A 24,799-nucleotide genomic window follows, 5' to 3' on the forward strand; every position below is an offset into this window, starting at 1 on the left:
AACTGCCAGACCTTTGAGCACCTCAGCCTCTGCAGGGTGGCATGGCGCAAGGGGGCGCTTTGGGAAACAGTTTGTGGATTATTTGGTCTGGCCCTGCCTCTACCCTTGGCCACCGCACTGCCTCTTCCAACCTGCCCTGCTGCTGCACTTGCCTCCCCCTCTGAAGACCTGTCCTCAGTAGGCGTAGCAAACCAGGTGGGGTCAGTCACCTCATCGTCCTGCTGCTCTTCCTCCGAATCCTCTGTGCGCTCCTCCCTCGGACTTACTCCAATTACTACTACCTGAGTGATAGACAACTGTGTCTCATCGTCATCGTCCTCCTCACCCACTGAAAGCTCTTGAGACAGTTGCCGGAAGTCCCCAGCCTCATCCCCTGGACCACGGGAACTTTCCAAAGGTTGGGCATCGGTCACGACAAACTCCTCCAGTGGGAGAGGATGCTGAACCATTGCTGTCCATTCTGGGCAGAGGCCCGAAAACAGTTCCTGGGAGTCTGCCTGCTCCTCAGAATGTGTCATTGTAATGGAGTGAGGAGGCTGGGAGGAAGGAGGAGCAGCAGCCAGAGGATTCAGAGTTGCAGCAGTGGACGGCGCAGAACTCTGGGTGGTCGATAGATTGCTGGATGCACTTTCTGCCATCCACGACAGGACCTGCTCACACTGCTCATTTTCTAATAAAGGTCTACCGCGTGGACCCATTAATTGTGAGATGAATGTGGGGATGCCAGAAACGTGCCTCTCTCCTAATCCCGCAGCAGTCGGCTGCGATACACCTGGATCAGGAGCTCGGCCTGTGCCCACACCCTGACTTGGGCCTCCGCGTCCTCGCCCGCGTCCACGTCCTCTAGGCCTACCCCTACCCCTCAGCATGGTGTATTACCAGTAGTGCAGAAACAGAACGCTGTAATTAAATGTGCCGCTTATTGGCCTGTGGTTGGAGGCTGACTTCGCTTACGGAACGCACAGCAGAGCCAGGAAAGAATTTTGCGCAAGCCTGCTGTAACACTTAGCTGGCTGCGTATTAATTAGGACTACTACCCCCAGCAGAGACGCAGTACACTCAGGACGGTCACAGGCAGCCCAAATAGAATGTTTTTTTCCCAAATTTGTTTGGAAAAGCCCACTGCCTATATAGACAGTATATCTCTTTCACTGTCCCTGCCTCACCACTACTGGCCCTGGACTATGTAAAATTACTGCAGACTGTTTCCCTCTGGACAGGATGACAGCGGTGATGTAACGGGCAACGCAGAGCCAGGAAAGAATTTTGCGCAAGCCTGCTGTAACACTTAGCTGGCTGCGTATTAATTAGGACTACTACCCGCAGCAGAGACGTAGTACACTCAGGACGGTCACAGGCAGCCCAAATAGAATGTTTTTTCCCAATTTTTTTGGGACAAGCCCACTGCCTATATAGACAGTATATGTCTTTCACCTTTTTCACTGTCCCTGCCTCAGCACTACTGGCCCTATACTATGTAAAATTACTGCAGACTGTTTCCCTCTGGACAGGATGACAGCGGTGATGTAACGGGCAACGCAGAGCCAGGAAAGAATTTTGCGCAAGCCTGCTGTAACACTTAGCTGGCTGCGTATTAATTAGGACTACTACCCCCAGCAGAGACGCAGTACACTCAGGACGGTCACAGGCAGCCCAAATAGAATGTTTTTTCCCATTTTTTTTGGAAAAGCCCACTGCCTATACAGACAGTATACGTCTTTCACCTTTTTCACTGTCCCTGCCTCAGCACTACTGGCCCTATACTATGTAAAATTACTGCAGACTGTTTCCCTCTGGACAGGATGACAGCGGTGATGTAACGGGCAACGCAGAGCCAGGAAAGAATTTTGCGCAAGCCTGCTGTAACACTTAGCTGGCTGCGTATTAATTAGGACTACTACCCCCAGCAGAGACGCAGTACACTCAGGACGGTCACAGGCAGCCCAAATAGAATGTTTTTTCCCATTTTTTTTTGGAAATGCCCACTGCCTATACAGACAGTATACGTCTTTCACCTTTTTCACTGTCCCTGCCTCAGCACTACTGGCCCTATACTATGTAAAATTACTGCAGACTGTTTCCCTCTGGACAGGATGACAGCGGTGATGTAACGGCCAACGCAGAGCCAGGAAAGAATTTTGCGCAAGCCTGCTGTAACACTTAGCTGGCTGCGTATTAATTAGGACTACTACCCTCAGCAGAGACGCAGTACACTCAGGACGGTCACAGGCAGCCCAAATAGAATGTTTTTCCCAAATTTTTTTGGAAAAGCCCACTGCCTATATAGACAGTATACGTCTTTCACCTTTTTCACTGTCCCTGCCTCAGCACTACTGGCCCTATACTATGTAACATTACTGCAGACTGTTTCCCTCTGGACAGGATGACAGCGGTGATGTAACGGGCAACGCAGAGCCAGGAAAGAATTTTGCGCAAGCCTGCTGTAACACTTAGCTGGCTGCGTATTAATTAGGACTACTACCCCCAGCAGAGACGCAGTACACTCAGGACGGTCACAGGCAGCCCAAATAGAATGTTTTTTCCCATTTTTTTTGGAAAAGCCCACTGCCTATACAGACAGTATACGTCTTTCACCTTTTTCACTGTCCCTGCCTCAGCACTACTGGCCCTATACTATGTAAAATTACTGCAGACTGTTTCCCTCTGGACAGGATGACAGCGGTGATGTAACGGGCAACGCAGAGCCAGGAAAGAATTTTGCGCAAGCCTGCTGTAACACTTAGCTGGCTGCGTATTAATTAGGACTACTACCCCCAGCAGAGACGCAGTACACTCAGGACGGTCACAGGCAGCCCAAATAGAATGTTTTTTCCCATTTTTTTTTGGAAAAGCCCACTGCCTATACAGACAGTATACGTCTTTCACCTTTTTCACTGTCCCTGCCTCAGCACTACTGGCCCTATACTATGTAAAATTACTGCAGACTGTTTCCCTCTGGACAGGATGACAGCGGTGATGTAACGGCCAACGCAGAGCCAGGAAAGAATTTTGCGCAAGCCTGCTGTAACACTTAGCTGGCTGCGTATTAATTAGGACTACTACCCTCAGCAGAGACGCAGTACACTCAGGACGGTCACAGGCAGCCCAAATAGAATGTTTTTCCCAAATTTTTTGGGAAAAGCCCACTGCCTATATAGACAGTATACGTCTTTCACCTTTTTCACTGTCCCTGCCTCAGCACTACTGGCCCTATACTATGTAACATTACTGCAGACTGAGTACGCAATGCTCTGCACGGCCGATATACACAAAAAAAAAAAATGTGCAACACTGCAAAAAGCAGCCTCAACAGTACTGCACACGGTCAGATGTGGCCCTAAGAAGGACCGTTGGGGTTCTTGAAGCCTAAAATAACTCCTAACACTCTCCCTATAGCAACTCCAGCAAGACAGCACTTTCCCTGAACTATCTCAGAATGCATCTGCGGCGAGCCACGGGAGGGGCCGATTTATATACTCGGGTGACACCTGATCTCGCCAGCCACTCACTGCAGGGGGGTGGTATAGGGCTTGAACGTCGCAGGGGGAAGTTGTAATGCCTTCCCTGTCTTTCTATTGGCCAGAAAAGTGCGCTAACGTCTGAGAGATGAAAGTGAAAGTAACTCGAACATCGCGTGGTGCTCGCCTCTAGTAACGAGCATCTCGAACACGCTAATACTCGAACGAGTATCAAGCTCGGACGAGTACGTTTGCTCATCTCTAGAGAAGACCTGTCCCTTACCTAACAGGGAAGTGAGGAGCCCCTGCCTAGAAGCAGAGTCATTATCCTCTTAAGGACAGCCTCGCTGTCTTCTCCTGGGTCCTAACTATCCCTTGCAGGCACTGAAGACAAAAAAATATGTGTGCTCACCGCCTCCTTCTCACACACTCGATCCTGGTAATTCGGCTGTATGTCAGACCTCCGTGATGAGTCGCGTAGTCCCTCACGACATTCACATGAAACAATCGAAGAAAAAGGGTTCACCTTCGGAGGTATGAAAAAAACTTTGTCTTTATTGATAGTGTCACTGCATAATAAAAACAGGGACGCATTTCGGTCAACGTCCGACCTTGTAACCCAACATGGAGGCGTGTTCTGGTCGACGTCCGACCTTGGTCACCCTATAGGTTGGACATCGACCTGTTTTCATTATGCTCAAAACAAAACAATAAAGGTAACAGAAAACAACGGAAATGATCACCAGTACTTATCTGAATTAGACGTTCTCCACCCAGCATAGAGGCACCAACCAACACCAACCACTCCTCTCTACAACTAAAATAAACAGCAAGGGAAGAGGACATGGTAAGAATATAAAGCTCTCCACACCTGCTGATAGGTAGAGTGAAGCATCAGCCTGAAGATTGATGCTTACAATTTTTTGGGATTCTTAAGGGCCAGTATTATCAGGAAAAAGGTTCAACAATCAACAGTACTCATTACTGTGAGATGCTCACTAAAGAGCTGAAGTCTAAAATTCAAACAAAACACAGAGGACTGCTATCCATGGTGTCGCATGACAACGCACGTCCGTACAACACTGCCCATACTATTCATTTCGAGGTGTTAAAGCACCCTCCCTATAGTCCTAATATCATCTGTTTAGTCCCCTGAAAAAGCCCTAAGAGGATTCACATATGGTGAAGTGGTGAAGACAGCGCTGCATTCGTAGCTCACAGCTCAGCCTAGAACTTTTTTTTAATGAAGAAATACAACAGCTTGTTAACAGATGGACAAAGTGTATTAAAAAGCAGGAAAATTATGTCAACAATTAATCTATTTGTCATTTCTGAGAGTTGATTAAAATAAATTCTACAGCCAGAGTGAATAATTTTCGACTCACCCTCACATAAATGGAATAAACCTTGTTCCTATTTATTTATATGCAGGCACCTTGTTGGAATTTCATCTGCATTTTGGCTAGTGTGCAATATATGTAGCATTTGCACCTTATTTTAATGTTTGTCTTGTACTGTATATTTACCATCGCCTGTGTATGATTTGATATTTTGCTGCTTTTTGGTGGTATTTACTGGTAATTATTGACAATGATGTCTTTTTGAGTTTGTTTTAGTGTTTTTAATTAGTGTTTGTTAATAAAGCTGATATATGGAGTGTGCACATGCTATACTGTGTTGCTGTTTCCTCTTTTCCATTTCATAAGGTGATCACTTGGCTTCAAAATTCCCCAGACCTCAAACTAATTTAGACGCCCTAAGTTGTGCTGGAAAAACAAGTCCGATCCACAGGGTCTCCAACACAGAACTTACTGGACTTAAAGGCTCTGCTGCTAATGTCTAAGTGGCAGATACTACAGAGGTCTTGTGGAGTCCATGCCTCAAACGGTTAATGCTATTTTGGAGGCAAAAAGGAGATTGCACAATATTAGGTAGCAGGTTTTAACCCTTTCCAATCCACTGTCTGACCTCTGAAGATATTATGATTTAAGACTGTACAGCTCCGATGTTGGAAGACATCCGTCGGGGTTCTCTTACTGTATATTGCCAGCCTCTCTGCTGTCAGAGCCTATCCAACGTGTCACCTCATGCAGTACTGGCTTTAGCCAGCATATAGCGCCGTTGGATAACGGCAGAAAAAGAGTAGGAAAACCAGGATACAAATTGGATTGGAAAGGGTTAATTTATTACAGTAGCTGGTTGGTGTACTGTGTATGCAAAAACTATGGTTAGCTAGCATATGCAAAGTGAAATAAATGTATGTAGATGCACATTACTCCGGCAGTGATGCCAGCGACAAGACAACCACTGTTACACACCTGTTTGTATGTTTGCCTTTGTTCTGCTGCCACAGTAAAGGCCCTTTTACATGGCAAGATAAATCAGCCAGAGCAAGCAACCAGCAGTGATGTAACAATCGTATATCATTTGCTAGGCATGCATTTACACTGAGCAATGATCGGGTAATTTTGATCATTCATTGGATCATAACCGCATCTCTAGTCAACCCTTCTGCCACTGCTTTCTATTCTCAAATGATACAGTGGCAGACAAATGATGATTTTCAGGTTTGCATGAAAGAGTCGATCAGCGATAATCTAATGATTTATCACTGCACGCATTTACACCTAACAATTATGGTGCAAACCACTAGATCTACTGATTTGCACGATAATTGCTAGGTATAAAAGGGCCTTAACCTGCACCTACATACATTTATTTCTACTCTATGGAACTGCCGGAGATAGCTGAGTACAAATGTTCGGCTATCTCTAGCTGTTCACAGCGCTAATCCTCCCTTCAAGCTCCTCCTCACTGCTAGGGGTGTAGTGAGGAAGAAGTCAGACCCCCACTGATCAGACATTTATCACCTATTCTGTTAGTACGGAGTGTCCGACGTAGATGTAGATAGAGCCTTAAAACACATTTCCACACTATTTACACATACTGTAAATTACCTTTTCTACAGATGGAGTCTGGGTGTTTAGGACAACAGAAGGGCCTTCAGTTTTAGAGGAGTTGTGCCCTAACAGCTGAGGACTGAGCCTCTTCTCTGCAGTCTATACAGATTCCCTCTTCTATCCCCTACTCACTGGCCTGACTGCCAGTGCCTTGCTCCAGCCTGGAGAGGCTTGAAAGACATGAAAGAGCATTAGATCCACCACACAGACAGCAGACAGAGTCGTGCCCACATTATCATGCAATCTATCTCCCTGCACACAGGTCTGGAGCTTGCAGGCTTGACCTCCTCTTCTCAATTTAGAGCAGTGCTGTTATTACTAGCAAAGTGGAGATTTGTAGCTTGTGATTTCAGTGGGGGTAGCACTCTGAGCCTACAGGCAACCCTACACGTGCTGGGGGACCGTCCCTGGGGGCTCCTGCCTTCCTGCCCCAGCCCTGGCCCCTGTCTTCAAGGACCTGCATCTCATGTAACATATTAACAAGACATCATCTATTATACTGGCAGGGGTGTCCAAATACTTCTAGTAGGATAGTATACATGCTGCCCCCACAGAACACCCTGCAGATCACCGAGTTAAAGCACAGGCTGCAGAAAAAAGCAGATTACCTGCCTCCTTTATGTGTTTATAGACATCATCAGAACCTGCTGATGAATATGGGATGTCATCATGAGCCACAAAGTCAATCTGGAAATAAAGGACACAGCACATTATTGAACTGTACAAGTTTAACTAAAGGGCACCTGTCACCTGCCTACAGCACCATAAACTAAGTTACGGTGCTGTTGTGGTGATAGGGAGCTGGGTGCTGTATTTGTTATACTCACCTGCTGCCTGGTTCCAGCAGTGCCCGTCGCTGAAATCCGTGCACCATAAGGAAAATCTGACTTTTTTCAGAGTCTTGTGCATGCGCCTTCCTATACAAGTATATGAGAGAGCGTGCATAAGAGACTCTGAAAAAGGTCCGATTTTTGGCCAACGGGCACCGTCGGAACCAGGAAGCAGGTGAGTATAAAAAATACAGCACCTGGCTCCCTGTCACCTGCCCTATCAGCACCATAACTTAGTTTATGGTGCTTTAGGTAGGTGACCGGTTCCCTTGAAATTATTAATATGAGGACAATAAAACCAACAGTGATTAATATTTGCTCCAGCACATAGTGCTCACTGTAATCAATGGCTCCTGAAATGTTGTTGCTGTAGACAGTCACCAGACTAGGCTATAGACATAATGTAAACTCTAACTTCATCAGAGGCCAGAAAAATGCCCACGACCATGTATGCCTACAGGAAAATTGCCAAAATGGAAAGTTGCCCACACTGTTATTTTGTCCATGTGGGCAATTAATTTTCACTTTACTAACGAGTTCTAATAACAATAACTTCAGTTTATTAAACAATCATTGCACACATAATGAAAAACAATTCTTTACTGCAAATTAGCCAATCTGCTTAAGTACTTCAGTTTATCTTTCACTTGCTGATAGTCCTTACAGAAGTGGCAACCATGTGATACATTGCCTTGTATGCCTGTGCATTAGCTAGTGTTAATTTGTGGTAGGTCCGTCTGCAATCCATCACACAGAAACCACATGTTGGGATGACTGCAGTGGAATAGGGAATTAAGTGCATTATCATGATGATTCCATATTCTTATAGGAAACTGAGGATCTCCATCAGCTGCACCCTCAATATATGTGGAAGGCCGCTCCCAGCTAACACAACAATCTGCCAGCCAGCAGCCCACTGTTCCTTTGGGCACTAGTGGCTGGCTCCTGCCAGACAGGACTGCAGGGAACATTTATTACACTAGCTGTACGGACTATGTAACACCACATAGCTCTATGAGTACAGATCAAGTAGATGTGACCTGCAGTCCTATGTAACACCACACATATATCACAGTGATAACTCTTTGAGTACATATAATGTAGTAGATGTTTCTTGCAGTTCTATGTAACCCCACAGATAACACAGTATTAACTCCCTGAGTACAGCTAATGTAGTAGATGTTCCCTGCAGTCCCGTTTAACCCCACATATAACATAGTGATAACTCTGTTAGTATATATAATATAGTAGATGTTTCTTGCAGTTCTATGTAATACCACAGACAACACAGTGATAACTCTGTGAGTACAGATAATGTAATAGATGTTCACAGCAGTCCTATGTAATACCACAGCCAACACAGTGATAACTCTGTGAGTACAGATAGCATTGATACACCTTCTGAGTCTCACCGCTTTCTGCTTTACCCTGAGCTCACCGTGTGCTGCCGAGCGCTGGGCTCGGGTCAGGAGTCAGGAGCAAGCAGAAGTAGTTAGTGATGAGACCCAACTGTATCTATCTATTGATGATAATGACAGACTGCTACAAATATGTATTTGCAAAGCACAAATCATCTTAATTTTTCCGCTAGGTCAACCTAAAATCACTATCAGATTGCATATCATTAGAGATGAGCGAGTATACTCGCTAAAGGCAATTGCTCGAGCAAGCATTGCCTTTAGCGAGTACCTGCCTGCGCGAGACTGAAGGTTCGGGTGCCGGCGGCGGGCAGGGAGCTGCGGGGGAGAGCGGGGAGGAACGGAGGGGAGATCTTTCTCTCCCTCTCTCCCCCCCCCCCCCCCCGCTCCCTCCTGCTGACTGCCGCTACTCACCGCTCCCCCGTGCCGGCACCCGAACCTTCTGTCTCGAGCGGGCAGGTACTCGCTAAAGGCAATGCTCGCTCGAGCAATTGCCTTTAGCGAGTATACTCGCTCATCTCTTCATATCATGTGAACATCCTCACCTTGCACCACAAATATCACAGATCTATAACTTTGTGGTGCTGTAATGGTGCACAAACGTGTGGGAAAATTTCTGTGCAAGCAACTTTCCATGTGGGCAACTTTCCGCATGGGCAAATTTCCATGTGGACAATTTTGCTGATGGTATTCATGGCTGTGGGCTTTTTTCTTTGAGCGCTTTTCATTTGGGCCTTTTTTTTACGGAATCAACCTCATCATCTGTAAAGTATATAAGGGAAAGTTTAAAAAAAAAAACTCTAGCTCGAGGGTTCCCTGGAATTATATGAAACTTTAATGAATCAAATTGTATTTGATCAAAGCAATTCAAATTCTGGCATATCTGTAAAGTATGCATCTATGACGAGGAAGAGATCAAGGAAGATTTAAAGCATTTCTTCCTAATTTGTGTCAAATCTAAACCCAAAACCAAATCATGATTTTTCTGCAATGTCATTTAAAAATGTTGAAACTTTGTTGATGTTGCTTTCTGTAGGTTTGCTTCATAATGTCTATCAACCGAGCTATTGGTATTGTAACATACAGGGGGTTTCACTCAAAATGCAACCCTTATTTCTGCTTCTAATTTGTGTAAAACTGTTCTCATTTTCAGGAGTCCATTGTTTATCGATGACTCTGTCCTGTTTCCCGCCACAGGTGTATTGTTCAGCAGGGGTGTTCGTATTCACTTTTCTGAGATATCATTGTTTCGAACACAAATAATGCAAAATTACTGGTGTTCCAGGGTCATAGACTACATTGAATGGTCATTTATTTGAGACACCCATCTATTAACATGGACTTCCTTTGGCCTTCAAAGCTAGGGGCAGCGCTGACTATGTTTGAGGAAAGGGATATCTTTTATTATAGATATGGATGTGAATAGGACTTACCTGGTATTAGCGACCAAACCCCAAAAAATATAGTTAGACCGCTAAGCCTGTAAACACCACAAAGAGCCAAAAAAGAACATTATTCCTTATGAATCCAAGTATATCCACAAAGAGGGAGAGCGTCCGGACCACACCAGATATCACAATGGAATCCAGGAAGTACAGCCAATGTATAGAAAACAAAATCCAGTGCTCATTCAGAAGATTAAGAAAGGGGCACTGCTTAGCCCCAAAACGTGTTGCATGCTATTTATGTTATCCGGTCTGTTACATCCACCGTTGTACCATTATATCCTTGGATCTATTAAAGGCTTCTACAATATTATTGGATCCATAATTTCTCTCAGGGCGGTCTTGAGGACACTGAAGCCTCCCCAGAAGTAAGTCAAACTTTTTACTTCCGATTTATTTCGTTGCTCCAAATTATTTTGCTCATATCTTTCTTATAAGCGCTGGATTTTCCTTTTCATGCATCGGCCTTCTTTTGGCCTTCAGAACTGCAGTAATTTGCCGTGGCATAGAGTTGAATAGATTGAATTCAGCCATTCATTGAATTCAATGAATAGCTGAGCGTTGGCTTTGAACGGCTGAGACCAATCACAGGCAGCGCCCAGCTGTCATTCAATGGCTGAGCACTGCCTCTAATTGGTCACAGCTCTCAGCCAATCAGAGGCAACTCTTTCAGCAGGCGGGGATTTTGTTTCAGCAGGTGGTGTTTTGTTTGTTGACACATTTTTAGGCATTTTTCAGGTTCTGCAGGGAAGTCTTTGCATAGACACCAGAAAGCAATGCCAAACTGACAGCCTGTTGTGATAAAAAAATAAAAACGCCACTAACCAAAAACATGCATGACAAGTGAAAAAAAGGCACTGTTTGTATTGCATTTATCATTTCCCTATTCATTTCCAGCCAATGTCTGGCTGCAACATGTCTTACAAAAATGGCAAAAAAATACGTGGAAAAATGCTACCTGAAATATGGTATTTTTCCTAAAACATTGCGTGCGACACCATCCTTAGGCCTCCTGCACATGGTCGTATTTACACTGCGAAGTTCGCGGCAAGCGTTCACCTCCGGACTCCGCAGCAAATACTGCCCTTAGTATTCAATGGCAAAACGCCATTTCATCTCCATGAGCGGAAGTCGATTGCGATTTTCCGCTCACAGAGAATAAATTGCAGCATGCTGCGATTTTGTATGGCTTACGCATGGCCAGCTTCCATTGAAGTCAATGGAAGCTGGCCGTCCCGCAGCACTTCCACAGTGAGCACTGCGGAAGTACGGCGGGATCTGCGTCACTCCAGATTGCCGGTGGCTACTGCGCAGTGCCCAATGGAGTGCCGTCCACATCCACAGTGCTGTGCAAAGACGCCTGACAGGTACGCAGGGGTCATCGGGCGGTGAGGTCTATGTTTAGCATAAAACTGCAGCTTTCTTGAAAAAACATAACCACATCTGTCCGTGGGTTGTACAGTATCTAGTATTTTAGCTCAGCTCAATTAAAGTGAATAGGATTGAGTTGCAATACCCAACATAACCTGGGGGCAGGTTTGGCACTGTATTTTAACCCCTTCCCTCTCCGTGACATATAGGTACTTCATGGACCGGCGGGGTATGTATGAAGAGAGCTTGCGGGGCAACCTCTCTTCATACAGTGCAGGCAACAGCTGTTTGTTACAGCTGACACCCGCAGGCAACAGCCGCTATCGGCCGATCGCGGCTATTAACCATTTAAATGCCGCTGTCAATTCTGACAGCAGCATTTAAATCCCCCGAACAATGTTCGGGGTTCCCGCACGGCCCCCCACGGTGAGATCGGGGGAGCCGTGCAGGTGTCATGGCAGCCGGGGGCCTTCTGAAAGGCTCCAGGGCTGCCTTACCAGACTGCTTATCAAGCCATCCCCGTGGGGTGGCTTGATAGACTGCCTGTTAAATGGCATTATGACGTAATGCTATAGCTGGTTGTAGTCCCCCAGGGGGACTTTAAAGTAGAGTAAAAAAAAAATCTATAAAGTTTTTTTAATTGTAAAAAAAAAAAAAGTTATAAAAGTTTAAATCACCCCCCTTTTGCCATATCTATTATTAAAAAATCTAAATCATAAAATAAAAATATGTATTTGGTATCGCCGTGCTTGTAAAAGTCTGATCTATCAAAGTAGTGCATTATTTTTCCCGCACAGTGAACGTCGTCCAAAAAAAAAAAATAAAGAACGCCAGAAATGCATTTTTTTTAGTTACCCTGTCTCCCAGAAAAAACGCAATAAAAAGCTATCAAAAAGTCGTATGTATTCCAAATTGGGACTAACAGAAAGTACAGGACATCCCGCAAAAAGTGAGCCATTGTTCAACTACGTCGACGAAAAAATAAAAAAGTTGTAACTGCTACTCCTTCTGGAATTGCTCTTTTTTGTACCAGATGTACAGAGAAGTTATAAAACCCATTGTGATAACTGGAATTAGGTTGGAAATATCAACACAATGTTAGTAAGAAGAATGTTTATTTTTACCTTATGTTTCTCTAAAAATTCTGGAGTGAGCGTCCACGGCGCATCAGTGATCACTTCATCCACATATCTACAGTGGCGCAGAGCTTCATAGCGTTCATCTTCATTCATTACTGTGAAACCCTTGTACTTGTGAGTTAGCTCATCACTGCAAACTAACAAACACCATCAGAAAACTGTTCCTTTGGGCATTTCTGCTTTATATGGTGATGAAATACAGACACTATACAATGGATACATGTATTGGCACCTATAATAGTTGTTTAACAATTTTATCTAAAACAAAAAATGTTTGTTCCGATATACACTGAATGATCACTGTATTAGGATCAGCTGGCGCATGACATCTTGTGGTCAGTAATGCGGTACCACGTGATGGCCGCTATCTGCTCTCAGATAATGTGCGAACCTCTCCCCTGCGCATCAGAAGGTAACATTTAGCAGTCATGGGTAAACATGGTGACTTGAGTGACTTTGACCACAAGCAGATTCCCGGAGGTGTTCTGCCATAATTTCTGAAGCAGCCGCACTTATTGGCTGTTCCTGAACCAAGCTGTCAAGAGTATACCAAGACTGGTTGAACCACAGACGGATATCCAACAGAAGATCACATAGCAGCAGGGTATGTGTGGTTGATTTTAGAGGTGGACATCAGGTGGCATATCTGGCATCTCAGCAATGATAGCATAGTGGATCAACTGACCCAGCAGTACACAGCAGGGAAGTTAGACAAATTTCCACAATGGCTATGCAGCATGCCTTGTGTCGACTGGGGTTCAATAGTTGAAGACCAACAAGGGTGCCTATGATGACCCTGCATCAACACCAACAACACCTCGCCTCAATGGAGCTTGGACACATGGCAGAAGGTCATCTGGAATGATGAGTCCTGTTTTCTGCTGAACCATATAGATGGCTAGGTCCACACATGGCATAAACAACATGTAGACATATCCCATAAGTGCACCATTGGGGTTCAGCAAGGGGGTGGTGGCAATGTCATGGTTTGGGGAGTGTTTTTTTTTACATGGCTTAGGACCATTGGTCACTATATCACAATCCTTGATTGGTGAACCCCACAGGGACCTGTTACCTGACCATCTACACTTATATCTTCAGGAAGTCTTTCCCGACTACAGTGCCATCTTTTAACAGGACAAGGCTGCATATCATTGAGTTTGGATCACTAAGCAGTGGTTGGAGAAACTCGACAGTGGATTCTCTACACTGCCTTGGTCCCCAAACTTAATGGATTGTAACCCCAGTAAATATGTTTTGGACATGAATGGAAATACCTGAAAGATCTGCTTCCACTTATCCAGAAAATATGCACCAACTGACAGTGCTTCTGCATCAGGCATGGGTCAGATTGGCTATGAAGGATGTTTGCCACATTGTACAATCTGTTCCCTAATGTCTGAAAGCCATAAATCGCCCATGAAGGTTGACCCAAATAATTGAGTAGATGTTCCTAATGCAGTGATCATTCACTATAAGAGGACATGTCTATCCACATCACCAATTAGGAAGATTTCTGATTACTTTGTCATGCTGACATTCTGAACTATAAATTTTATGTTGGGTATCCAAACACTCCAGTTTGATGAGTGATGTTATCTTGTATAATGACAGCACCTTCAATCCACTGCTATTTGATTCCACAAGAGAAGCCTGCAAGTAAATGTGTCTTATCAGTTGTAGCAGCTCCACTGCCTGTAGTCTGTTTGAAGTAGAATAGAGTATATACAGTCAGCAATGTGCAGTATAGGCTACTTGCTGAACTCTGCTCCTTCATTAGTACATGTGGAAAGCCACCAATCGGCGTAACGTCTATATATTAGACACTGCTAAGCGAATACTCTGTTCCACTTCAACCAGACTACAGACGGTGGAGCTACTGCAACTTATAGGACAGATATACTTATGTAGCCAACTTTAATATGATTGTGAAAACATTCTGTGACAAGTTATTTCTTCTAAAGCCATTAGAAAGCTATCATTATCTTTAACACAACAGAACCATTGTAAAGCAATTGAACAGGCAAATAAACTGTGGCACAGAAAGTTAGAACTCTTTAGGAGTCAAATTAAACTTGGCTACATCAGTATGCTTCTCTCATGGAACTCGAACAGCAGTGGGTTAAAGGCAGTAATTTAGGTATATCCTTTCAGTCATTGCTTTAATTAGAGGAGCAAACTTCAATGTTTGATAACTATCTGATTTATTTATTGATTGTGACTCCATAAATGAATTGGGGTAGGGGTGGGCAAAGTAAAATTGCAGTGAACTAAAGTTTGAGGTATTGTTGAAGTTGTCTTTTAAATGGTCACCAACTTTCCAAATAATGTGTGCTTATTTTATAACCAGTGTGATAACTAGCAAAAGTGCGAAAATCACGTTATTTAACTAACATGATGTTAAAAAATTCCCACTAAATGCTGGCCACTAGGGATTTCCCTTCTAATTTGCTTTTCACTGCCTGTTGTCAAGTGATGCCTGTCTTTAGTAACAGAGATTAAAAAAAAGACAGAGAACAGGAAGTTGAGAAGGGTCATGACTGATGCTGCCCAGAGCAGTCTATAGCAGTGAGGAGGGAGTTGCTGGTGGGTGAGAGACTCACAGAGACATACAGCTGGAGCTAGTGATATATTTACTATTTTACAGTTACTAAAATCATATCTCCACTGCTCAGTACTTCTCTTATGGCCTCTCTGATAACAGTTATGTGTGTGTGCTAAAAAGAGCAGAATTTGCAATCTTCTATGTTCACAGTATATAGAACACAGCAAGGCAGCAGTCACCTTTCACTAGCTCAAAGGGAACTGAAGATTAGATGTACAGCCTGCATATTGGAAAAATAGTGAAAATGCCATATTTATGTCAGTAATGGCCAAAAATAGTGTTAATCTTTATGTGCACATATGGCAGTTTATTGTGAAAAGTCATCTGGATATACTTTAATATAATTCATTTTCATTAGTTAAATATTATTAAAACCTAAATACAAAACAATGGAAGTACATAAAATCAATTAGTTATGTATAACATGTACAGTAGTTCTATGTACCGATGTCTAATCTTTAAAATTTCTAGGGACTTCTGATCTTATACTGACTATAAGTAGATAATTTTATTTTCAGTGCATATGGGGCCTAGCCTGTTACTCTGCAAGGTCAGGTTTGCAATGTGTTCAGATGGTATCTTTAGCATATGGACATAAAGTACTGCTGATACACGGGTTGCGATTGTCTATAGAGCCCCCAGCAAATTCCACCAATGGCAAAGGAGTTACTTCTAGCATCCACCAGACAATTAAACCGTGATATACTGTGTTTTTTGATAGTGCTTTACTATACAGGTTGGCTCCACAAAAAATCATATACAGTGTGGTGTATGTTTTAAAATGTGGCAACCCATGCATGAGAAATGCAATTGCACAGCACACAGTACCATACCCTAAGCGTTAATGATCGATACATACATTGAGAGATTTTAGACAACTGGGGAAGAAAAAATTTCAGTTTTTTTTTACAAAAAGGAGTAAAAACAGATAGAAAAACTGATTTAAAAAAATAATACATTTTACTCACTCTTCACCTCTAAGACTAACACATTTATACATGGCCTACTATTTAGGTTCCACATCATAAAATTCTAATTTCAGAACCTGTAAAATGAAAACCTACATTTCTTTAGTACAACAACATTTTTTTTTATCAGTCCATAGTTTACCTCCAACAAGCAGATAACTGTTTGGGAACAGGTTCTTGGCTTGCATAAGGGCTCTTGCATGACCTGAGTGGAAGAGATCAAATATTCCATCTGCATACACCCTGACAGGTCGGTCAACTGGAAAAGACACAGGAAAGGCATCAACATGTCTCTCAGGAGCTCTGTGACATTCTTTTCAACCTATACTTAGAGAAAAAAAAAGTTGTCTTTTTTTTTCAAAGCAGCTTCACAAAGTGTCTGCATCCTCATCGGAAATCTATGCACTAAGCATACATAAGACAGCCATGAGGAGAGATCCATGCTCGATGTCTCATCTTTTCTATTCAACTCAATAAATTGATTTTTTAACCAAGAGTTCCAGCTGAGTTACCTGGGGCCATTTGTAATCAGTGGGACTAGGAACATTTTAATAGAGTGATATTATACACAGTGATTTATAATAGTTGATCGACTTGAGAACTGAGAAATACGGCATAGATTTTGATAGTTAAAAAGACAGCTAGATAGATACGAGGTGCATTTAAGTTCTAAGGTCTTCTAATTTTTTTTTCTAAAAAACTACTTAGCACAGAAAGCTGAATGTATTGTCAACTTCTAGACATAATTTCCCTCTTGACATTCAGATTTTTAACAATATCGACACCATGATTGCTTGATGGCTTCTCTGGGGGTCTGTTTTGCCTACTGGAAAATCACTGATGCGAAAGATGCATGACTGGAAAATGTGCGACTATGGAAAGCATCCTTCATTGTTGGAAAAAGCCCAAAATCGCTCTATGCAAGGTCAGGTGAGTAGGGAACGTGAGGAACCACTTAAGGAACCAGTTGTTGTCATGAAGAAACCCCTAAATAAGGATTGCCAATGAGAAGGAGCGTTGTCTTGATGGATTTACGGCACCAAACTAGAGGAAACTTTTTGCATCTTCCCGTCTTCACGTAGGATGGTGTGCATAGATCCTACAGAAATGCTGACTATGTAGGTGATGTCTTCCTCAGTCATTCGGCAGTCCTCTAGAACCACTTGTTCCACTGGCACAAACATGTTGTCGGGCTGGCTGGTACATGGCCGAGGCTCCTTTGGTTTGTTTCCAAGCAACGTGTGGCCTATTTAGAATGTCACATTTTTCACATTCATGACACCTTTACCGAATGACTCGCTCAACTGATGATGAATGTCAATGGGTGTCATTCAAAGCAAGTGAAGAAAACTGATGATTACACGCTGTTCTTGAAATGTAAATATGGTCTTTTTAGGTATTGAAAAGGCTTCTAATTCCAGCTAGTCTCGTGGGTTCTGTGCACTGGACGATGCAACCATCTGCCTCACTCATCCCTGAAGAGTGCTCCCATGTTTCTATCTGCTCCTATTCCCGAGAAAAAAAAATTAGAAGGATTTAGAACATGAATGCACCTAAGATAAACAGACATGAGGAAACTAATTTGAGAAAGCAAATCCCTACAATATAGCACTGAATGGATAACAATTCATTTTCTTCATGTCAGCATTTAGCAGGGGGACTTTTGGCTGGTGTCACGTAGCGAGGAAGAGGCTTAGATTATGGAGTGACTGGTACCCAAATTTCCGGGACGCTGCACATCCACCAGACAAGAAACCATCACCTTCGGCCACAATTCTACAGCAATCCGCCTATTACTGTGCTCAATATCGCTTAGAATGCAAGCTGCATGCGAAGTGGAAGCTCAAATCACGACCTGATAGGTCTAACACACTCTAGAGCTCTACAATGCCCACGTAGATACACGCTGCCACCACCAACATTCACGGGCGTTGAACCCGAATGCTAATTATCCACATATATGTCATTAGAGATATGGTTTCGTGTTAACACGAGGTTCACTAATTAATTGAAAGTTTAATTCTAAAAAGTATAAGTCCTTATTTACTGAAAAATACAAAAAATTATGTTACAAGGTAATAGGCAAGAGGCATACATAGGATATCACAGACAATATTCAAATTAAAAAAACAATGTAAGAGTGTTACTATTCTTTGTCAGAAATTAAAGGACAGTCATGAAGTACTCCAAGGGACTCACCCTGAGCACACGTTCTGTGAAATTTTTAAACCCTTGACGAGGTAACTCCCATTCAGCTCCTTACCTCCTTTATGGGAGTTTGGCTTATACCGAGGTGCATGGGCCCTGAAATCAATATTTTCTTCATAACTCCATGTGGGTCGGACCCACAATGAAAATATGATGGCGAAGTTTCCTCTCATGATTTTACATACGTTTGGAGCCCACACACAAAGAGGGTCGGACATATACTTTCCCAGATTTGCGGTTCTGACCGTCACGCAAGGATAGGAGTCCCTGCATCTTATTCGTGGTGATGTGACATTTCGCAAAATATCCTTGTCAGCGGGCTGCGACGTACACATAATTTCCAAATTACATTTTTTCCTTTGGAGCGAAATTCCTTTGATAGGATTTTGGCTCCAAAAAGTTATCAGGTCTGGCTGTAACCAGCTCGAAAAATGGGAAGAAGAAGTTACTGGCTTGTGAAGGGCCTATTTCTGTCCTTATCTCCTACTGTAACCATTTCCTAGCTCCGGTTTAGCAGGGGCTGTGGTACATCACAGACCCCCTGGGGGGATGTGACAGTCTTTCTGAAGCCTGCTTCAAAGCTCCCTTTCAGCTTTCCTAGATGAATAAATACATTACCTGAAAGCGCTGCAGAATAAGTTGGGCCTATACAAATAACAAGATTTTTTTGTGTGTGTGTTTGTGTGTGTTTGGGACTGGGCTTGCTGGGAAATAAACCTGTAACCAAATGCAGGAAGATTTCCCTGAAGTATTCAGTTTTCATTATATTCTTTCACAAGCCTTTCAAGCATTGTGTAGATAAGCACATGCGGAGCATTACTGTTACTAGCAGTGCTTCTGAGGCTAGCATGATTTACTCCCATGCTGACTGTAGTAAAAAGAGATGAATAAAGTGTCCCCCCAGCTGTCCAGTATCAGTCAGCTGACGTTCAGGACACTAGGAAAGCTGAGTTGACATCCTTTCCCCTTACTAGATAGAGAATAGAAGGGTAGATAGATACCCGAGTGATAGATAAAGATATGTGATTAATAGATATGCATTGTGATGTGGAAGTTGTAGTCTGTCAGTCATTTTGTATAGTTTGTAGAGAGAAGAGTTAATGGTCTTTCCGCATATAGGAAAGCTGAGTACTGAGCTACCTTTGAAGTAGACTTCAGGAAAGGCTGTTACACTTCTCCCCCAGGGGGTCTTTGATGTCCTACAGCCCCTCTGGAGCCAGAGCCAGCAAATGTTTCTTAGGAAATAAGGAGAGGAAATAGGCTTCACACCTCCAGCAGCTCTTTCCCTCCCTTACTGGTCCTAATGGTCGTAACTGACCTGATAACTTTTGGAGGCAAAGTTAACAAAAGAACGTGCCCTTAAGACAAAGGAAAATGTAATTTAAAAACTATGAAAGATCTGTACGTCGCTGCCCACTGACGAGGATATTTTAGGGAACGTCGCATCCCCGCAAATAAGATGCAGGGACACCCACATTTGCACGACGCTCAGGAACCGAGAATTGCGTATCTCGGATCAGATGCGTCCAAAACTACTCATGCGTGGGCTCAAAACACACGTAAAATCACAACAGGAAACATCGTTGTCATATTTTCATGGTGGGTCACACCCACACGGAGTTATGAAGGAAATATGTATTTCAGGGAATTATGTGTTCCAAGATGAGCCAACCCCCATGGGGGCTGGAAGGAACTATGTGGGAGTTACCCCAGTGAGAGTTTAAAAATCGCACACGGACGTGGGCTCGGGGTCAGCCCCTTGGAGGTCACTATACGTGAGGTCTGGTCCGCAGTTCTGGCGCGACTCCACGCCACAGAATGGTAACTCTCTTCTTTTAATCCCTGTTATTTTACTGTTTGTGATATCATATGTAAGTCTCTTGCCATTTATCTTGTAACATCATTTTCGTATTTTTTCTGTAAATAAGCACTGCTCTATTCTTTGAGGATTAAACTTTAAATTAATTAGTGAGCCTCGTCCGTGTTAACACGAAACCATATTCTCCGAAGATTGTATTCAGAAATCGGGTTCCAATTTACCGTAACCAAATTGGTGGTGGCAGCGTTTTGTATGCATATTGTAGAGTTCTGGAGTGCGTTAGAACTGACCAGGTTGGTGATTTGAGTTTCCGCTTCGCATGCGTGCAGAAGTCGGAGAACGCTAAATACAAACCAGCCTGTATTCTAACGACTGCCAGCCTGCAATACTGCAGAGTGTTTGAGGACCAGAGGCGGGATCGATAGGTATCGTCCCTTCCCCTCTCTCCTCTTGTCCAGTGAGGGACAAATTGTTAATAAGTGCAGGGCCAGGTGGGTTGCTGTAGAGTTGTGGCTGTGGCTCATGGTCGCTTTTCAGGAGTCTGGAAAGTTGGGTACCAGTCACTCCACAACCTAAGAGCCTTTCCTTCCTCGCCCTCGCCCTGCGTACGTGACAAATTGGTGGCAGCGGTGGGATAACGTTAACACGTTTGTGCCAGGATTAAGCAATTAGTCCTTGTACGAAAAGAAGCACGCAGTCTTTGCGAAGATTGGTGCCCTTCTTACGAGGTTTCACTCAGTGCTTTTTGTGTAAGAGACTTACGATATCTCTAGACAGTCCCCTTCCCTTTCTTCTTGTTTTCTATTCTATCTTTTATTTGGCAAAGCAACTGCGGAGATGGCAACTAGAAGCCAGGCTGCTAAGCTAAAGGGGCCGGTGACCGAGGTGCTGGGAGAAGACGATGTCTCGCACCAAGCCACAGCAAACCCTGATACCGAGATGGGTGACTCCATCGGAGAAGAGGCTATGGGTCGAAATCGAGGAGACCCCAGCAATAGCAGCTCTCAGCAGGACTTTGATTTGCCTATCCGAGAGGCTCTACAACAGCTGAGTGCAAAGGACCCTGAGCGTTACCTGCAATATGTTTTCCAGCTGCAAGAAAACGCCAAGCGAGAACGCCAGGCAGAGCAAGAACGCCAGGCACAGCGAGAAGCCGCAGAACGCCAGGCACAGCGAGAAGCCGCAGAACGCCAGGCACAGCGAGAAGCCGCAGAACGTCAAGCTGAGCGTAAGCACCTTCTGCGGATGGCAGAACTTGATGCGCAGATTTTAAGAGCACAGACACGTGAGTCCAACGGCATGAGAAATGTGCAACCACAACGAGATTTCTTCCCTGTTCTAGAGGAAGACGGAGACCTGGACATTTTCCTGAGGGACTTTGAATGTGTCTCCCACCAGTACCAGCTGCCCACCGAGCAATGGGCCAGGTACTTGACCCCAGGGCTTATGGGCAAGGCCCTGGAGGTGCTTACGGAAGTGCCCCGAGAACAGGATGGTGACTACGAGGCCATCAAAGCAGCCCTGGTCCGACAGTGGATCAAAGAACAACCCATCACCCAGTCTGCGGACCTGGGAGATATCATGCTGAAGGAGCAGTTCCTGGAGACTGGTACGGAGGACATCCGCCAGTGTGTTCTGGACTGTGACCCCAAAGCTGCGGATAGCTACGTCGCTGACCAGAGACCGGATCTGCAGGTATCTGAAACCAGCTGGAGAGAGGGTAAGCAGAACAGTGACTCTGACCAACCCTTACCCCTTTTGCCTAGATCGTCAGGGGGGTCTGCTCCCTCTCCACCCTCCAAGTCTCATAGGGAGACATGCCAATGTTTTTCCTGCAATAAAGTGGGCCCCGTCAGCGCCACTTGCCCTGACGTGAAGACAGGCCCCGTCTCCAAGCCCCCTGAGCCTGCCGCAGGTATTATCCGGGCCGGTGGGGGTAGTAGAAAGGACACTGGCAACTGGCAAACCATCGCTGTAGGAAAGACTGTGACTATGGAGCTGCATGATACTGATGCAGAGAGGACCATCATGCTCACTGAACTGGTGTCCCCCACGGACATGATTCCTGAAAGGACTGTGACTGTGATGGAAATTGGGGACACCCACCCTACCCTGCCTATGATCCGGGTGGATCCCGATATGGGTGCAGGGAGGGATTTGCGGGAGGTGGAGGTATCTGATGACCTGCCTGCCAATGTTTTGCTAAGATCTGATGAAATGCACAAGTATGAAGTCATTGTTGCTATGAATAAAAATGTTGATGTCATGTGTGTTCCTGCGGAGGTTGGTGATGCTCTTGAATGGTGTAGCAGTGGCAGCGACGACGCGATGTGCACCACTCTTGAGCTCACTGAACTGACGCAGCCTAATAATGTTGAGGTGTCCTGTGACACGGTGGAACTCAGTGATGTCACACCTGTGTGTGATGTCACAGAGGATTTCCCCATATCTCCGGTAATAAGTACGGACGGTAGTCCAAGAAATAACAGCAATGTGAATTGTGCTCGGTCAGAGCCTGCACGTACCATCGCATGGTGTGATGCGGCAGGTGAAAGCCGACCAGTAAACAACGCTGACCCAGAAGTATGCCCAGTTGGATTGAAAGAGGTGGCATTCCCCCAGAATCCAGCTGACATACTGTCTGACCCCAGTGGGGTCCTGTACTTGACATCGACCCTGGCTGCTCCCAGCCAGGAGTTCCAGGCCGCTGGGCATTCTGATGCCAGCTTGGGGGTGTTGAGGGACCTCACGAGGGAACCTCTCTCTGTGCCCGATGAAGGTAATATCCATGTGGATCTGCTAGCCACCCCGCTGGTGGACGGATCCATCAGGGACACAGATCACAGCCTGCAGCTTTCTGGGGACCAGCGGTCCCAGCTTCAGGAAGGCCTACTCCCCTTCATGTCTGCTTTCACTAGGAAACCAGGGGTGGCCCAGTTGACAGTTCACCAGGTGAACCCTGGAAGCCGTCCCCTGGGTAGGCAGTCTACCTACCAAGTCTCCCCAGAGGTGCAGGCAGATATGAAGTGGGACGATGAGGAGATGTTGCACCTGGACATCTTCCAGAAGCCCCAGAGTGCAGGGGCCTCTTCTGTAGTCCGGGAGCCAAAGGAGGACCGGACAACCCGGTTCTGTCGGGACTACAAGTTGAACGCCATCACTGTGTCTGAAGCTTATGCGATGCCCCGCCTCGCCGAGCTGTTGGACTGGCTGGCCAAGGCCCAATACATAACTATCATGGATCTGAGCCAATGGCATTGGCAGATACCTGAGACAAGGAGCATCAGCTACAGGTGGTCAGCTGGACCACCAATTGGGAGTGTTCCTTTTCATCCCTAAAGGCTGCTCTGTCCCAGCAGAGCGGAGTAGAGGTGGGTTTCGTAGGCGATCTGTGGGATCAACCTACTACACCCACTCTAAAAAGGGGAGGTGTAGTAAAAAGAGATGAATAAAGTGTCCCCCCAGCTGTCCAGTATCAGTCAGCTGACGTTCAGGACACTAGGAAAGCTGAGTTGACATCCTTTCCCCTTACTAGATAGAGAATAGAAGGGTAGATAGATACCCGAGTGATAGATAAAGATATGTGATTAATAGATATGCATTGTGATGTGGAAGTTGTAGTCTGTCAGTCATTTTGTATAGTTTGTAGAGAGAAGAGTTAATGGTCTTTCCGCATATAGGAAAGCTGAGTACTGAGCTACCTTTGAAGTAGACTTCAGGAAAGGCTGTTACACTTCTCCCCCAGGGGGTCTTTGATGTCCTACAGCCCCTCTGGAGCCAGAGCCAGCAAATGTTTCTTAGGAAATAAGGAGAGGAAATAGGCTTCACACCTCCAGCAGCTCTTTCCCTCCCTTACTGGTCCTAATGGTCGTAACTGACCTGATAACTTTTGGAGGCAAAGTTAACAAAAGAACGTGCCCTTAAGACAAAGGAAAATGTAATTTAAAAACTATGAAAGATCTGTACGTCGCTGCCCACTGACGAGGATATTTTAGGGAACGTCGCATCCCCGCAAATAAGATGCAGGGACACCCACATTTGCACGACGCTCAGGAACCGAGAATTGCGTATCTCGGATCAGATGCGTCCAAAACTACTCATGCGTGGGCTCAAAACACACGTAAAATCACAACAGGAAACATCGTTGTCATATTTTCATGGTGGGTCACACCCACACGGAGTTATGAAGGAAATATGTATTTCAGGGAATTATGTGTTCCAAGATGAGCCAACCCCCATGGGGGCTGGAAGGAACTATGTGGGAGTTACCCCAGTGAGAGTTTAAAAATCGCACACGGACGTGGGCTCGGGGTCAGCCCCTTGGAGGTCACTATACGTGAGGTCTGGTCCGCAGTTCTGGCGCGACTCCACGCCACAGAATGGTAACTCTCTTCTTTTAATCCCTGTTATTTTACTGTTTGTGATATCATATGTAAGTCTCTTGCCATTTATCTTGTAACATCATTTTCGTATTTTTTCTGTAAATAAGCACTGCTCTATTCTTTGAGGATTAAACTTTAAATTAATTAGTGAGCCTCGTCCGTGTTAACACGAAACCATATTCTCCGAAGATTGTAT

The 24,799-nt window shown here is 44.7% G+C and overlaps 1 protein-coding gene across 2 annotated transcripts in view; it reads right to left on the minus strand.

Moving 5' to 3' along the window:
• The window catches only part of PCYT1B (phosphate cytidylyltransferase 1B, choline), an 86,807-nt gene that overhangs the window by 17,826 nt on the left and 44,182 nt on the right, over nt 1-24,799 (minus strand). For both annotated transcript variants that reach the window (XM_066599855.1, XM_066599856.1), the window contains exons 3-5: nt 16,337-16,453; nt 12,607-12,758; nt 7,027-7,105 (exon numbers count right to left, since the gene is read on the minus strand). In XM_066599855.1, coding sequence (XP_066455952.1) covers nt 7,027-7,105; nt 12,607-12,758; nt 16,337-16,453 — 348 coding nt within the window. The remainder of the gene's footprint in view (nt 1-7,026; nt 7,106-12,606; nt 12,759-16,336; nt 16,454-24,799) is intronic.

This window comes from Eleutherodactylus coqui, chromosome 4 (assembly GCF_035609145.1).
Source record: "Eleutherodactylus coqui strain aEleCoq1 chromosome 4, aEleCoq1.hap1, whole genome shotgun sequence".
In the NCBI taxonomy this organism is placed as follows: Eukaryota; Metazoa; Chordata; class Amphibia; order Anura; family Eleutherodactylidae; genus Eleutherodactylus; species Eleutherodactylus coqui.